General features: G+C 36.7%; 3 protein-coding genes across 3 annotated transcripts; 1 reads left to right on the plus strand and 2 right to left on the minus strand.

The window, feature by feature from the left end:
• Positions 1-496: 496 nt before the first annotated feature.
• On the minus strand, positions 497-2,886 carry LOC139936350 (uncharacterized). Its single transcript, XM_071931153.1, has 2 exons — positions 2,779-2,886; positions 497-1,903 (listed from the first exon to the last, which is right to left on the minus strand). Exon 2 carries the CDS (start codon positions 1,893-1,895, stop codon positions 1,425-1,427), a length of 471 nt encoding a protein of 156 aa, XP_071787254.1. The 5' UTR covers positions 1,896-1,903; positions 2,779-2,886; the 3' UTR covers positions 497-1,424.
• Positions 2,887-6,409: 3,523 nt separating this feature from the next.
• LOC139936163 (cytochrome c oxidase assembly factor 5-like) lies at positions 6,410-8,683 on the minus strand. The gene is made up of 3 exons (XM_071930918.1): positions 8,484-8,683; positions 7,710-7,808; positions 6,410-7,597 (listed from the first exon to the last, which is right to left on the minus strand). The coding sequence occupies exons 1-3, from the start codon at positions 8,583-8,585 to the stop codon at positions 7,556-7,558; spliced, it is 243 nt and encodes an 80-aa protein (XP_071787019.1). The 5' UTR covers positions 8,586-8,683; the 3' UTR covers positions 6,410-7,555.
• A 231-nt stretch (positions 8,684-8,914) lies between these two features.
• LOC139936508 (protein unc-50 homolog) lies at positions 8,915-15,961 on the plus strand. The gene is made up of 8 exons (XM_071931341.1): positions 8,915-9,115; positions 9,766-10,007; positions 10,452-10,477; positions 10,723-10,788; positions 11,578-11,698; positions 12,308-12,447; positions 12,861-12,962; positions 13,656-15,961. Exons 2-8 carry the CDS (start codon positions 9,799-9,801, stop codon positions 13,793-13,795), a joined length of 804 nt encoding a protein of 267 aa, XP_071787442.1. The 5' UTR covers positions 8,915-9,115; positions 9,766-9,798; the 3' UTR covers positions 13,796-15,961.
• The last annotated feature ends 1,118 nt before the right edge of the window (positions 15,962-17,079 follow it).

Consider the following 17,079-nt stretch of genomic DNA (forward strand, 5'->3'; position numbering starts at 1 on the left):
ATATAAATCGTAAAAAACAATTACTAAAAAAATTGTTTTATTGTTCGTAAGCATATACTCTTATGTTTGAAAGAAACAAAAATATATTTCCAGTTGACTTTAAGTGACCGAATCGGGATTCAATAAAGGTAACACCATTGGAATTATACCGTGTATTTGTGGCAATCATTTAATTTGTCTAGCTGTTGTTTTATATGGTGAACTTTGAAGGTCACTATCCACTGATGACATTTTTTTTTTTGCCGCGGTAGCGTTCCCGCGGCCGTAAATTGCGATCGTTCCCGCAGCCGCAGATTGCGATCGTTCCCGTACAATTCGTTTATACAAAAACGCATTTTGTTTGTAGGGGTGGGTGGGGGGGGGGGGGGAGCAATAACGATTCTCCTCGGTAGTAGCCAAAGAGGTTAAAGGGCCTGACTTCAAAACGAGAACAAAAACTCAACAATGCAAATGCAAAAGAAAACGCAGACACATTTCTTCTAAAATTGTATACTGTAATTATAATGTTCTACATCATTAGCAACATGATTCATACATTTTCAATTGAGATTAAACAAATTTGATTTAAAATCAATGGTTACCAAAATATTTATTTTACCAGTTAGTGTATCGTGTCTTTTTTCTTATAATATATAAGGGTTAATCGTTTGATAGTCTGAAGATTATGCCTATGGGGGATAGGCATATATTATATGTTGTGGAACTTGAATGTTCTCGTTTGTGCATGGGGATTTATTTAAAGGCAGTGGACACTATTGGTAATTACTCAAAATAATTATTAGCATAAAACCTTTATTGGTGACGAGTAATGGGGAGACTGGGTGGATGGTATAAAACATTGTGAGAAACGGCTCCCTCTGAAGTGCCATAGTTTTCGAGAAAGAAGTAATTTTCCACGAATTAGATTTCGAGACCTCAAATTTAGAACTTGAGGTCTCGAAATCAACCATCTAAACGCACACAACTTCGTGTGACAAGGGTGTTTCTTCTTTCATTATTATCTCGCAACTTTGATGACCGATTGAGCTCAAATTTTCACAGGTTTGTTATTTTATGCATATGTTGAGATACACCAAGTGACAAGACTGGTCTTTGACAATTACCAATAGTGTCCAGTGCCTTTAAGCATAATGGGGTGGGGTTCACCGGGGCGGGGTGCTTCGGTTTCTCCAGTATTGTCTACGGTCTACTGAGCCAAATTTTCAAGCAGAAAATACTGCTAGACACATTTCTTTGCTCTAAGCACAAAATTAGCGGGGCACAAGCCACAGTAATGCGAAATTTATGTAATTTTGGCTCGTGACAAGTTTGTGCTAAGCAATAATATTCTGTGCTTAACAAGGTTATATGCTTACAGGCTTTATGATATTGGACCATGGTGGTGTACGGCCTATAACTGGCGGTATATATTGTTGGTGGTCTGCCTACTGGCTGTCTACTGGTGGTGTACGGCCATCATCGGGTCCACGGCTCATGCCGTCCCCGGGTCCCTCGGTGGGTCTTGGGCGGTCCTCGTCGCCTTCACTTGGCCTTGGGAGGTCACCATCGTCATCACTGGGCCTTGGGAGGTCACCATCGTCTTCACTGGGCCTTGGGCGGTCCTCATCGTCTTCACTGGGTCTTGGGCGATCCTCATCGTCATCACTGGGTCTTGGGCGATCCTCATCGTCATCACTGGGCCTTGGGCGATCCTCATCGTCATCACTGGGCCTTGGGCGGTCCTCATCGTCGTCGTCATCGACATGACTGGGTCTTGGACGCCAGTCATCATCGTCACCGGGTCTTGGACGGTCCTCGTCATCTCCTGGATAGGGTCCCTCATTTGGACAAGCCAAAGCAATTCCGACGAGGCAGCAGAGGCCAAGCACCAAAAGTGTCTTCTTTGAAAGTCCCATTGTTTTCACTGCAATCGAAATTAAAAATGACCACATATCAATGATAACAAATTCCTTTTAGGTTTAACTAAAAGCAAGGCTGCCACTGAAAATTGATCGTTTCCCATTATAAAGACGTAGAAAAAAACCTATACTGTTTTGCATGCCGTAGTTGTCATTTAAAAAGGTTGTTAAAATATCGTAAAAATTATGCGAAGATAAACATAATAATAAATGCTTCTTAATACCAGGTACTTTTGTTTTAATGAAAGTTCGCCCAAACAAGGCTAAAAGCCACTCTTTTTGTATGTTGGGCTACAAGAAGAACAGTTATTTAATGTGAAAAGAACTCAGGGGAGCAGAAGGTGGGAATTGATATTCTAGATTATAGGATGGAGGGAAACATGCACCAGGCAAGGAATTTAAAGAGATGCGGTAACTGGAATGAAGCTGTTGGAATGGCTCATTGTACTCTTCACAGATACCACATTAAATGTTTTTGTATTCTAGTACTACTATTCCTAATACTAAAAACGAAGAAACTGGGAAACTGCCTCAATTGTGCGGTCTAAGAAGGTACGCACTTCGTATATACAAAAAGGTGGGAATTGATATTCCTCTTAAAACAGTCTAGATTATAGGGTGGAGGGAAACATGCACCAGGCAAGGAATTTAAAGAGTTGCAGTAAGTGGAATAAAGCTATTGGAATGGCTCATTGTACTCTTCACAGATACAACATTAAAAACAATTGTTCTAGTACTACTAATAATAAAAACGAAGAAACTGAGAAACTGCCTCAATTGTGCGGTCTTAGAAGGTACGCACTTAGTATACAAAAAGAAAACAATTAGCCGACTCTAAATGAATTGAACTATTGCCAAAAAGTTAGAACAAACAACTTACATTTTCCGGACGTTTTGCAGATGCCGTCAATTCCAACCCTGCGAGATGTGCGAAATGATGATTCATAAAGCGTTCTCACTTTCTTTTATGCACCTTTCCTCAACTTCTCGAACTGCGTCATACTTTTTGTCCGCAAGACTGTCCAAACAATAATTACGTAACGTTCGTTCTATTTTGGTTCAAGCGCCATCCCGAGATGGGAACCGAGTGATCCAAGGTTACCTTTCAGCTCAGAATTAAAAGTGAAAGCAAACACAGTGGAGGAGTGAAAATGAAGCCATCGTACTAGGCAAACAGTATTCGTTTGACACGCCCTCTTTGGGCATTCTTCAAGTTTGTTACTGTTTATCGGTCCTTCAGTTTGAATATTTAGAAACTAATGTTTCTTATCTAGTTTAAAAAATATATTTTCTTACAAAATATCTATTAAGTAATATTTGACCTGTATGATACCTTTGGTTTACAACATTGTCAAATTTCTCACAACATTCAGAAGCTAATGCAAAATTGTTCTAATAATCGTTGCCATTGCAGCCAAACAACTTAGCAACCGACAACAAGCGAGCTGTTAAATAGTAAAACATATGCAACCCTGTGCAAACATATGCCACCCGGGTTGTTCAAACAATTTAAGCCACAATATGAACCAATGGCATAAACAAGCAAGCAGTACGAATGTATAAAAATCGAAGTTTTGCGTCTGGTCCTTTCTCTATGATTGAACAATAACAAAATATAATGTTGTTTTGGCTTAATTTCAGTCTAGAAGCTTGCTGGGTATGAAGTTCATGCTTCTTTCATGTGAAATATTTTCATATGAAATGAAGGCATATTTCGACAAAACAAAATCTGGCACCCCACCCCCCCCCCCCCAAACAAAGGGGAAAAAAGCGACAATTGTTCAATCGATAACAAATAAAGAACAATGTATTTTAAAAGTGCTGAACTGCGTGCATGGTTTTCACTTTTATCTCCTGACCCACAAAAAGGATAAAAAATCCCAAAGGTAAAAGTTTCTCATGTACACTGCAGTAGGGCTATGACCACAACATCATGGACACTGTAGCGATTTTTTTTTGTCAGCTCTATATCAATTCTAACCAGTCACGGCCATGAAATATGCAATGATGTTCACAGACTAGACGAACAAACAGAACATAGAGGTTCTCCAATAATTTCACAAAGATCCCAAATAGACAAAAAAAGGGAAACCGGATCTAGAAAGTCATTTTGAAAGAGAACAATTATCCGCTAAAGAGACTAAAGAAAAGACGAGCAAATCGACCATGGGTTCTCCAAGAAGTGAACAAAGATCCAGAAAATAGATAAACACTAATGGAAACAGGATCTAACTTCATTTTGTATTATGTGCATTATTATTGTTTTATATTATTTCATATGTGTAATATTGTTGTAAACTAAGCAACAAGTATGTCTCAAACAGAAAACATCATTTCCGCAGAACGGTTTGGTAGATTTTTTACAAGTTTTTCCAGCTTGTTTTAGCGTCATTCACAGAGACTAAAGAAAAGACGAACAAACCGACCAGGGGTTATCCAAGAAGTGCACACAGATCCAATCAAAAAAATGGAAACCGGATCTAAAGTCATTTTGTATTGTGCATTGTGCACTGTGCTTTTCCATAAAAAGGAAGAGTTGAATTTCCAATCTTGCATAATTGTGCGCTGAATTATGGTTTCTATGCTGAACATCAAAACTTTGTTTTGACGTGTGACAACTAACTCAGTTTAAGTGAAAAAATAACAGATAATTGGTTGCTTTTTACTGTTTTGACCAACCACCATCTGTGACCAATTCTATAAAGCTGCTAAGCAGATAATAGGCCTATACTGCTTAAAAGCAAATTTAATTGGGCACCATTTGCAATAATGTAAACTTTGGAATTTGGGCTCAGTGGTAAAAAGTTTCTAATAAGCAAGTTTTGTATAAATAGCAGGTTTTCATACTTACAGGCTTTATAAAATTGGGCTCACAGGTGATCATGTTTTGAACCAGGCGCAAAACTCTTGCCACAGTAATATCAAATACAAACAATCACCAGGCAACGCCTTTTGAGTGACCTTATTGATTGGTAACATCTCTGTGTTCACTTTCCACAATGGTAACAGGCCGTACCAGTCACCCCACCAACGCTCTGAATAAAATTGAACCCAGCGAAAATGTTCATATTCCACATAACTTCCTTATCATCTGGGGTGGGGTGGGGTGGGGGCGGGGCGGCGGCGAAGTTATAGGGTATGTCAGGCATGGGCCCGGGGAAAAAAGTAGAACCATTTTCTTTTCATTGAGTACAAATCCTGGCCTACATGATGTACACATGGTACAGACTTTAATATACCTATCTGACTACTTGAATAACCATTTATTTTACTTATTGGTCCAAGGGCAAAAGAATCGGGATTCAGATTAAAGCAGGAAACATATCATGCCAGAAATATAAACAACAACTGTATGTATAGGCTGCAACTGTGCCACAATTTTTATCACAAATAAAAAACAACATCTACATGATGTGATGAAGTTCATGGGTTTTAAAGGTAGTGGACACTATTGGTTATTACTCAAAGTAATTATTATCATAAAACCTTTCTTGATCACGAGTAATGGGGAGAGGTTAAAGGAACACGTTGCCTTGGATCGGACGAGTTGGTCTACAAAAAGCTTTTGAAACCGTTTGTTTTTAAATGCATATGGTTAGAAAGATGTTTTAAAAGTAGAATATAATGATCCACACAAGTATCACTCAAAATTTCACGGTTTTCTTTTTACGTCGCGAACTATCACGGTCGGCCATTTATGGGAGTCAAAATTTTGACTCCCATAAATGGCCGACCGTGTTATTAAAACCACGCAATTTCGAGGCATACTTGTGTAGATCATTGTATTATACTTTTACAACATCTTTCTAACCATATGCATTTTATAACTAACGGTTACAAAACGCTTTTCAAAGACCAACTCGACCGATCCAAGGCAACGTGTTCCTTTAATAGTATAAAACATTATGGGAAGCGGCTCCCTCTGAAGTGAAGTAGTTTTCAAGAAAGAAGTATTTTTCCACGAATTTCATTTCGAGACCTCAGATTTAGAAGTGTGGGTGTTTTTTTCTTTCATTATTATCTCGCAACTTCGACGGCCAATTGAGCTCCAATTTTCACATGTTTATTTTTAGATGCATATTTTTTAGATACACCAAGTGAGAAGACTGGTCCAGTGTATCTAAGTAGAAAACTGAAACATCCGCAAATTTACTTATAATGTTTTACAGTGCAGTACTCATCATGACAATCAAGACGATTAAATCAAAGAAGTGGAGAAGTACCTAGCGCAATGAGGTATGGCATGCAAAACAACCAACTGAACTCAGGAACCAAACAAGAAAAAGATGGCAACAAAACAGAAGATGGTGAGAAAAATAAACTAACTTGCCTGGCAACAGACAGTGCAGGATAGAGTGAAATGGATAATTTGTGAAGGGGCTTTTCTCCTGCATGAGTGGATTGAAATAGGCTAGAAAGACAGACAGACTCATCATGGCTCTGTGTGGATTTGTAATAAATAATAGTAATGCATCTTACTGACCAAGAGCGGGCGCTTTTCTAACCATAACCCAAAGCCATCCGTTCAAACGAACTCTCCTCAACACACACAGTACAGGTTTGTCGTTTGCCCAGAAAAACAACAAATAAATTGCATGAATTCACGTATTTTACGAATGCTGGTGTTGAATAAAATTAGCGGTCACTTTTGGTTTTATTTATGGACGGCAGGAAGAGGAAGAGGAAGATTTTTCAATGGAGGGGCAGGGATATCTAGAGTCCTAGAGAATAATACGACTATAAGGCCTAGTATGTCAATAATAAAAGATAACATTTTATTCAATTTTATTCACTATGGATTTATTCAAGAATTCCATCTACAAATTTACCCTTTTGGGTCCAGAAATTTTAGAATTTTAGAATTTTAGAATTTTAGAATTTTTACCAACAACAATCCAAACCATGTAATGGACAGTTTTAAAAGTAGGATGAAATAATAACATGCATGCAGTTAAATCTAGGACATTCTTTTGGTATAAGTAGTCACAGACCAGTATCTTCACTTGTTGTTTCAAACATGCCTAAAATAACAAACTTGGGAACAAATGGACTCAATTGGTCATCGAAGTTGCAAAAAAGTAAATTAAGGAAAACTACCATATTGTTACACAGAAAACGTGTACTTCCAGATGTCACGGAAAGGTCAATCCCTTTATCAGATTAACATTTTGGGGGCGTATAATTACCTCTTTCTGTAAAACTACATTACACCATGCCACATATTGAGCACCAAATGCCTCTAATTGAAAATATTATAGTATATTACAGTATAATCAAATAAAGCCTTGCATAATCCACTAAATCGGCGATTTTAAAAAATCATAAAAGGAAAAGTATGTCTGAACATCTTATTTTTACAAAATCTCAAATAAATCTTGTCGACAACAAACCACAATCTGATAAAATCATTCCTAAACTGGCTGGATCTTGAATACGCTCCACGTTGTGGTGTGATGCTGGAGACAGAAGGTCAAGCTATGCTGATCAGGTCGACGTATTGTCTCTACTCCCTTCCCCAATGACACTAATACCACATCAGTGTCTCTTTTGGTTGGCCACACAATTCCTCGAGGCTTTGCGCTCTGAGTTTGGACATAGTCAGCAAAATTATTGTCCAAAAGTCAATTCACATATTGTACAAATGCTCTGTCTGTCGATCAGTATCCTTTTCTCCCTCGAAATCGTGTCCTCGTGTCCAACTGGAAAACAAAAATACAAAATTGAGGAATGTATGAAACAAAATGAAAACAAAAACTTTAGTTGTTTGTATTTTACATATTGAACTAAATGACTCAAATAATGTTGACTTACTAGAGATCGCTTGCACTCAAAGAATGACACCTGAAGTGCCCGGCAGTGGTTGTCAACAATTTCTCCTTTTTGTAGACATTCTTTGGGCGTCTTCTTATCCTTTAAAATCAATCAAATGTTTTGAAACAGTTTTTAGATCAAAAGTTATTAATAATATTAATGTAAACAATACTGTTGTCTGAAAGTGACAATACCCCAAAACTCACATTTTGAAACATGATTTTGTACTCCATGTAACTAGAAAAGGTGTAATTTTCTAAATTCCAAGAGTAAGACCTAAGTAAAGTATTGGGTATTACAAGTTAAGCGCACCCATTTTACATAAACTACTTCTTCAATTCAAGTTCTTGTTCTTCTTCTTCTTTTTAATTTAAATTGTGCATTTTTATTTTACTGCTTGATTGTGACCTTCTTCCTTTCAATTCGAGTGCTGCTTCAATAACTGGAGATTTAAACCGCACTGCGGCTGGGCGCACACATCGAACCATGAAGCAAGGCCCCAATTGAATAACAAAGTTGGCAAGGGCAATGCTCAACGCCTCAAGTCATGGATCGCATGATCAAATTTAGAGACTAGTGTTAAACTTAAAATTAATATCTCAAATTAGAACATGAATAGCATTGACACGCCTTTACAAGGTAGGCCTTGTTGACAAGCCTTGTTGATGTAATTGTAAACATTTAAAAATATATATAGATATACATTGTACATACTGATACATGTAAGTATGATTATTTATGATATAAAATAAAACAAACTTGAATTGAACTTACAATTCTTACGCAATCACTCGCCAGAAGACAAGCTTTGAGATCCTCTCGAACACCAGCGCATGGTCGTTTCGACTCTTCCTTATCTTCAAAGTATTTCGGCATTTTTGATGAAAATCACTCACGCGGTTCACAAAGTACAATTTAACTCAGCACATAACGTTTGCACACGATTCACGAAGTACCCAAAAAATTACCATGGGCGCGGCCATCTTGAAACCTAATTATATTTTTACAGAAATGTTTCTTCAACACTTTTGTACAAAATATTTCACTTAAATGTCATTAAATAATACAAAATAATAATTGTGTATATAATTTTGCATCAAAACTTAATTTTTGTGGTTTTGGTGATATATTACGAACATTTAGGTTTACAGTAAGCGGGCGAGGTTCCAACATGGGAAAAAGTTTCAACTACACGTACACGAAAAACTCGTTTCGTACACACACACACGAACTACATCTAACATAACAACGACGTCAAGAAATTGTTTACCCAAAATTATGTTACTTCAAAAACATTATGTAAACAGTGTAACAGTGTAGTTGTAAACCTATACTAGAACTGCGTTAAATTGCCTTCATTTTGATCGGAGACACATGCTGAGGGAGGTTATTTTGACGCTATTTTGGTGAGTTTTGCTGTGTGTTTGTATTACATTGATATGTACTGCATCTATTTCGTGATAAACAAGAGGAAGCGGCAATATTTAATGAGATGAAATTAATCAAAACTGACAATCAGCCTAGTCAATGCTATTTAGCATTTCTGCTTAATGGTAATGTAGTTTTTTCTTGGGTTTTTATACACTTTTCTTTTGTCAGTCAGACTTTTGTTATGATGATTATTTGATACAAATCAATACGTATGATTTTTCAAATATGTTTATGTTACAAATACAATACATTTATACAAGTTATTTGTTTGGTTTCAATGTTCATTTTAAATTAATAATTACTACATGTATGATTATGAGTCTATGGCAATATACAAACATTGACTGGACATGTCATGGATGGGGGATGCGTTGCTAGATTGGACTAAACTTGTTCTTGTTGGGCTATGTCTGTATTCTCCGCTGATGACGAGTGACTGATAGTTAGTCTGATGATAGTGACAAGTCAACCTTCAATTTCACAAGTCAAGTTTTTGGCATTTCCTTACAATGTTGCTATAGACCTACATGTATATTTATTAAAATAAATGTTTCATAAGAGTACAAAAGTGACATGAATAAGTATGTTTTGCTACTTTTATTAAGTCTTTTATTATTCTTTGCAGAGCTGAGTTAATCGATCAAGAAACACGTTTAAGATGCTGTCATCTGTCATCATTGCCAAAAGCTCGCCCCCGACAAGCCCCAATGGGTCCCGACCTACCAGCCCCAACCCAATGCTCGACAATAGACACACAGCCCAGGCAAAGCGCCGTAAATTCATGCGGCGGCTTGTTATGTTTCGCCAGATGGACTTTGAGTTTGCTTTGTGGCAAATGGTATACCTCCTTGTTGCACCACAGAAAGTGTAAGAAATTCTTTAATACAGCTAGAAACACCAGTACGAGGGGCCACTCTCTTAAATTGTACAAGCCGGCTCTCAACAAAAACATTGGGTGCAGAAGGAACTTCTTTTCACAGCGATTAATTAATGATTGGAACAGTCTCCCACACAAAGTAGTAAATGCCAAAACAGTGTCAACATTTAAGAAAGAGCTCGATGCCTATTGGAAGGAATCAATGTTAAGATATGGGGTCACAAAGGCATAAGCCAAAACAATTTCTCCCATCAATCGTAAGTAAGAAAGCAAGTTTGAAATAAAGGAATGGCACTGTTGAATGACAAGGACACCAAGGCGTTTCTCATTTGTAAAGAGCACCTCTGGTGGGAAGTTTTTTTTGCCATTTTTAATGCAGTCTCTTTGAATATTTAAAATACTAAATAACGTTTTTGCTTTTATCTTCATTTCAGATACCGTAATTTCCAGTACAGGAAACGTAAGTAGGCCCAAAACACACAGCCCTTTAATGTACACATATGTAAAAACTGTGTTTTGTTACTGCATGATAAACTTTTTCAATTTTTCGATATTTGAAAGTAGTTGGGTCTTTTTGAAGCAAATCAAGAAATAACTCGACTGAACTTGTTTGGATACATGTATGTAGCCTGTACGCTTTGCCTAAATACTTATTTCTTAATACCCCTCTCATATCATTGCGTCAACTTTCTTTCCATTTAACAGAAACCAAGGATCAGTGGGCGAGAGACGACCCTGCCTTTCTTGTTCTTCTTAGCATCTGCTTATGCGGTAAGGACTAAGAATTTTTTTCCCGGGTCAGTTGTTGATTAAAATTGGCTCAAACTTAACTGGATACGAGTTGACATTAGAAGTGACTAACGACACATGTATTTTTTGAAATAATCTTTTCTGAATGGATCAAACAAAAAAATTGAACTGTACAAAGCATGCATTTGGTGCTCTCTATTGGGCATGGTGTCTTCGAATACATGAGCTTGGTATTTTGGAATTATTTAGAGGATTTTATTTTGGGGTGGGGCAAGCCATTTGTTGGAGGGGGTACTTCTCTACAAGAGAAAAAATAGTGTGTTGTTTAAGTATACCCTCTGAGCCCCCCCCCTCCCCACCCCACCCCAGCTTGGGTATGGTTTACTACAGAGTTGAAGTCTTTTGACTGAGGTCTACATACGTATTAACCCTCATGCTCATTGAAAACATGTTCTAGTGAGCGGACCTTCCGTTTGTCAACACAAGTTGTGTATGGTGGCACGACTGTGCACAGCACTTACTATTTACAAGTACACACTACATGTACATGCAGGCTTACATTATCTATCATTCAAACTATAATGGATGATACTAAATGGTCAGCAAGTGGGAGGGTTAAAACAAATTCAAAGTAACGCTGATATTATATGTCCATCTTGAGGAGTAAGTTACAAACTTTCTTATGATTTGGAACTCAATTGGTCAACGAAGTTGCGAGATAATAATGGAAGAAAAAACATCCTTGTCACACGAAGCCAAACATTTGTCTTTACAGTTAGTAATGTTTATGCAAAATTTTATTTTATCCAGCCTCATCAGTGGGATTTGCCATAGTGTTAAGGCTCGGGGTTGTAGGCTTCTTCAAGTTTCTCCTGTGGGTGGTATTTGTGGACTGCATAGGCGTTGGACTACTGGTTGCGACTGTACTTTGGTAAGCATTTATAGTCAAACAAGATAGCCGGGGCAGGCCAAATTACCTTTAACATGAATATTGTTATAGAACAAAGAAGCACCAAATACAGACTTCAAAATGTACTCTTTATAATAAAGCAGAGCCTCTCTAGAAGGAGGGTTGACTGTACACTTCTTCGTATCAATCAAACCCAAATGACAAGCTTTGTTTACCTTCATCAGATTGCCTAGTCAGTTGATCATAATCACAGGCTCATGCTTTTGATCATGAAAAGTCAAAACTCTTTCATATGGTCCATAAAATGCAAGTTACATGAAATAATATGCTACTTGGATTTAAAGCCTTTGTAGAAATGCGAAGACAGCAAAAGTAATATTATGTTTAGCAAAATTTACAAAATCCAATCTAATCCAAAAGTCATTTAGACATTTGTGTAGAGAAACTTTCATGAAAGCTGATTGCCCAGAATCTTTGAAACAGAAACTTCCGGAAAGTTGTAACTATTTGAAATCACTTTACATTTTATTTAACGATTGGAGGTTTTTAAACAGCTAATTTTAGTGCCGTTCAGACCATTATGACAGTCATCACTTTTCAATCTTAGCATTCATTACTCTATCATTTCAGGCTTGTTGCCAACAAGTATCTGCGAGTCACAGGGACAAACTCACAGGACGTGGAGTGGGGGTTTGCATTCGATGTACACCTCAACGCCTTCTTTCCTGTTCTCATTATTCTACACGTAGTTCAGCTCATTCTGTATATTCGTAAGTACATGTATAGCATCAACTAGCCTAGCATCAACGACATAATTCTAAATATTATCCAGTGAAGAAGTGTCCTACTAACTGTGTAGCTGGACGAAATTGTTCCCTGTTATCCAATGATTCTTGAAAAACCAAACTGCTCCTTATAAAAATAAGTGTAAGTCTTCATTATTGTGTGATATCTCTCTAAAGGATCTTCTCTTTTTAGGCAACTGAAAACACGCAACTTATGTATTTTTCTTCTTAGACTATTCCATTGCAACTTCAATGACCAATTGAGTCCAAAGTTTCACAGGTTTGTTATATTAGGCATATGTTGAGGGATACACCAAGTGAGCATACTGTTCTTTTTGACAATATTACAAAATGTGTCCAGTGCCTGAAACGATCTTCTCTTTTTCTCTCATGAACAGCTGTAATTAGTTATGACAACTTCCTGTCCACATTGTTCGGCAACACGCTGTGGCTGATTGCAATCACATACTACATCTATGTCACCTTTCTGGGATACAGTGGTAAGTTTTAGGGCACCTCAATACCAGTTCCAGATTGATCATATTCTTTAATCACTACAGAGTAAGGCTTCTGTTTTTCACGTGAGAAATAAGCAGTATACCAGTCACAAATAGTTCTTGCGACATGGTAGTTAAGCCATGGGCAGACCTGTGTTGACAACAGGACATCACCATCAACTACATAACAAGACTTAATTATAGGTTTTCACGTGAAGTGGTTATTACATTTGGAGTGGTACATGTATTGAGTAAAAATATCTTCTATGTTAACTTGAACAAATCTGGTATTAAAACTGCTCTTTAAAATTGTCTTCTGTTTCATTCATACATATTGCAGTCGCCAAATATCAGAGCATGAGTGTTTGGTTTTGTCACAAAACTGAACAGTCACCTAGCTAAATCAACTTCAAAGTTAAACATAAAAGTTAACCTGAATAAGTCTGATATTAAATGCTTGGATGAAAACTGGCAATTTATGTTTACCTCTGTTTCATTCTTATAATGCAATCATCAAATATGAGTGCATGAACATTTGTCACATACCTAAAAGGAAATATTGAAATACAATCAAAGGTTTCAGTTCATTTCTCTGACTTCAAATTTCACTAGCAGAAAATAAAATTTCCTTCCCTTCTTTTATGCAAGAAATTTGTATTTCCTAATTTTGATATATGTTTTTGATTACCACTACAGCTTTACCGTTCCTGAGACGTACAGTGGTTCTGCTCTACCCACCCTCTCTCGTACTGCTGGGCCTGTTTGGGATTTCACTGATTATCAATTGGAACATCTCTAATACTGTCATGACATTTTACCAGTACAGAGTGATCTAGTTGCAACACTATAATGGTCCATCAACTCAACTCAGTAACGGCACATTTATCAACTTACTCTCGAGACCAGGGGTTGGTTTCACAAAGAGTTAGGAGTAGTCTTAGGAGATGTTATAAAGTTAAGGCTAGCCCTAAGTTAGGATGAGAAACTTGTTCTAACTCGAGACAAGACTAGTCGTAACTCTTTGTGAAATCCACCTCAGCTCTGATATCTAATAAGATTGCCATCAATTTTCTTCTTTTTTGTTTTGCAAAAAGTAGTGCAGTTGATTTTCTGAGATTCTAAAGCAGACACGAGTGTCAAGTTTTAAGGGTGAATTCCTTTATACAGCAGACTTTGTCAACACAGGCTTCAATGAGTAGAATCAAAGATGGCTATTAATGGTGTACAGATGCAGCTATCATATATTGGCTATCCTTTTATGAATGCACAAACAAACAATAAAACTATTGTTGGTCTATTTGTTTGAACCAAAGCCTTGGCTTTGGCTTAGGCTTAGACTCCATTATAAAGCACCATGATGAACAGCTTCTGAAATACTGACAGAGCTTTAGCCAAAGATGGTTTGAAAAACTGCTTCACTATCATGGAGAATAGTTGCTGCCCTCACTTGGTAGGCTTATCCATGAGGAAATTATTTGCTTTAATTAAGAAATCAATGTTAAAACAATAATTCATTGTTACTATTACTTGGGAGTTTTGTTCGTAACTGTAGGATAAATTGTAAATAATTGTACAGTATTTTTTGTAGAAAGTTTTTGAAACTTTACAAAAAAAAGTTACCATTAATCTTTTATACTTTTCATTTATTTAAAAACAAAAGGCTTGTGGTATGTTATATGAGTCACAATTAATTCCTAATGCAATACCACAGAAAACAAAACAGGATATAAATGTCTTCAACATGTTATGTAGCCTCACTACAAAACTCCAGTTTCAGTTACTCGTAGAGTCAAGCATTTTTTTTCAATGTTTATTTACACAAAACTTATAAGACATAGTCCAGGCCTGGAATGTCATCTCTTAGAGGGCAAGGTCATTTTCATTCCACAAAGGGAACCTCCATTGGAAAGTCTTAAATTTTGCGGAAAAACTATTAAAGGGCACAAAGGAAAACGGAGTACACTACACAAGTAATTCCAGGTCTGACATTCTTTGTTATCTTTTAAAGAATCTGGATGTGTTTCTCCAATTTGTGTGTTCACATAACATCATTTTATTTTCATAACTTTGAAGCATTATCTGTTTGAAATTTTTGTATGCAACTTTTGCTTAGTGCAACAAGTAAATTTAAATGCAAGATTTCAAATTGTTATGTTGATTAATTTATGATTTTGAGTAAATCATTGACTTTAAACAAAGTTTCCATTGATTTCTTCAGATAAAAAAAATTTAATGATTGAAAAAGACTGTCTCATTTCACTTATCAGTATTTTGGTTTTCATACCCAACTTCAATTTATGACATTCATTAGGTCACCTTCCTTCTTCCATTCAGTGTTTGCACCCCGAGTGCAAAGTTTTTTAACATTGCCTATATTTTTTTATATAGAGGTTAACAGAGGACAAGGGCGGTTCTTGAATACAGGTGTTAATCAGTTATTATACATGAGGCAAAGAAAGCAGCATTCAGATTGCACATAAGTGAAGGGAAGTCTTCATTTGAACTGCATCTAGTTTAACTTGAACCCTGTACAATTTTATAAAAAAAAAGGGTGAACCTTAAACTATACATTGTCAAACGCAGCTGTATATAAAGTTCATACGGTGTATACTTATACATAGTTTATCTCCACTCTTGATCACCAAAAAATGTCTTTGCCCCCAAATCAAACATGTCTGCTTTTAAAGCACAAAAAGATGCCAAGCACAACAAAATTATGCTTATCAAAAGTTACCAGCCAAACTAACATGCCACATATACCATTTGTGACTGGTTTTCTGCTCAGTTTTGCTTTAGCAGAGAGAAATTGTTAAAGCAATATTTTCTGCTTACTCCATGAAATTTGGCCTTGATGTTTTTAAGAGCTGAATTTCAGCTTTCATTCTTATAATCTTATCTCAAGAGCAATTAAGTTAGACATTCAATACCTTGAAGATAAACAGAGAGAAATGTAGGTGTTATGCTTCAGGTTGTAATTACACAATGTGACACTATCATCCGGGACTACAGTAATGTACGTGTGTTATTGTAAAGAAACTCACTACAAGTCATAGGTTACCTGCGTCTGAAATGACATGAAATTCAGATTGATCGGAGGTGCGAGAAAAGGTTAATTTAATATCAAAATGTGAACCGATATCGAGTCTTAAATTTCAGTGATGGGTATACCATTGAATTGTAACAACTGTGGAACTATGAAACACAATCAAAAAGAAGTGGGGGGAAATTGAGTAATTGCAATTAACTTGATGGTGTCAGGTTGATGGTTTTGAAGTGATTTTTTTTTCACAGGTGCATCTCAACAAGCACCAAAAACAACTAAGTACAGCTTGTCATATGAGCCTGGATCTTCCCTTTGACGGGACGACCACTACTTCCTCTGAATTTTCCATAAACCAAAATAGGAGCGAAAACAATCTTTGGAAGCTATCCTCAATCAGGAAAACATTAGACAAAATCACAGTCCATGCTGTTAGGATCCAAGTTATTTCCCAGTCAATTGTATTTTTTGTTATACTGTATAGGACTGTGTACAGGAGTTTGTCATCTGAAACACAGGAATAAATCAATACCTATTGAAGAAAACGAAGAGAGTGACTTGTTCTTTGATTTTTGTGCTCTCCATTTCATGTTTTCAGTTCCATTAGTTCCTTGGGAAAACTCGAATTGGACAATGAACCTTTAAGTGGAACAGAACCTGAGACATTCCTTATTTCATTCTTCATTAAAAGACACTCCTTTCTATTGACCATTCAATACCATTCAATATGGTTCTGAATGAACATGATAGCCTGTAAGATGATAGCATTTAGTAAAGGCATCTCAGAGTGCCATTATAACCAGGCATGATAGTTGGTCCATGGGAAAAAAGAGGAACTATATCATTTCAAGTACAAGGGCTGACCATTGTACACATGGTGTAGGCTTTAATATACATTTCAGAAGTTGGGCCTACCCAAGGCAAAACAATCGGGAATCAGACTACTTTACATACATATGTATCAGAAGAACACCATGCCTGTATAACACATTGACTGTGGTTGAATGGTTTCAAAATGGTTCAGTCAACTTGCTGGGAAAACATTACCATGGAGGTTTTTAAAGTTGATACTTCTCTTTT

The sequence above is a fragment of the Asterias amurensis genome, chromosome 4 (genome assembly GCF_032118995.1).
Source record: "Asterias amurensis chromosome 4, ASM3211899v1".
Lineage (NCBI taxonomy): Eukaryota > Metazoa > Echinodermata > Asteroidea > Forcipulatida > Asteriidae > Asterias > Asterias amurensis.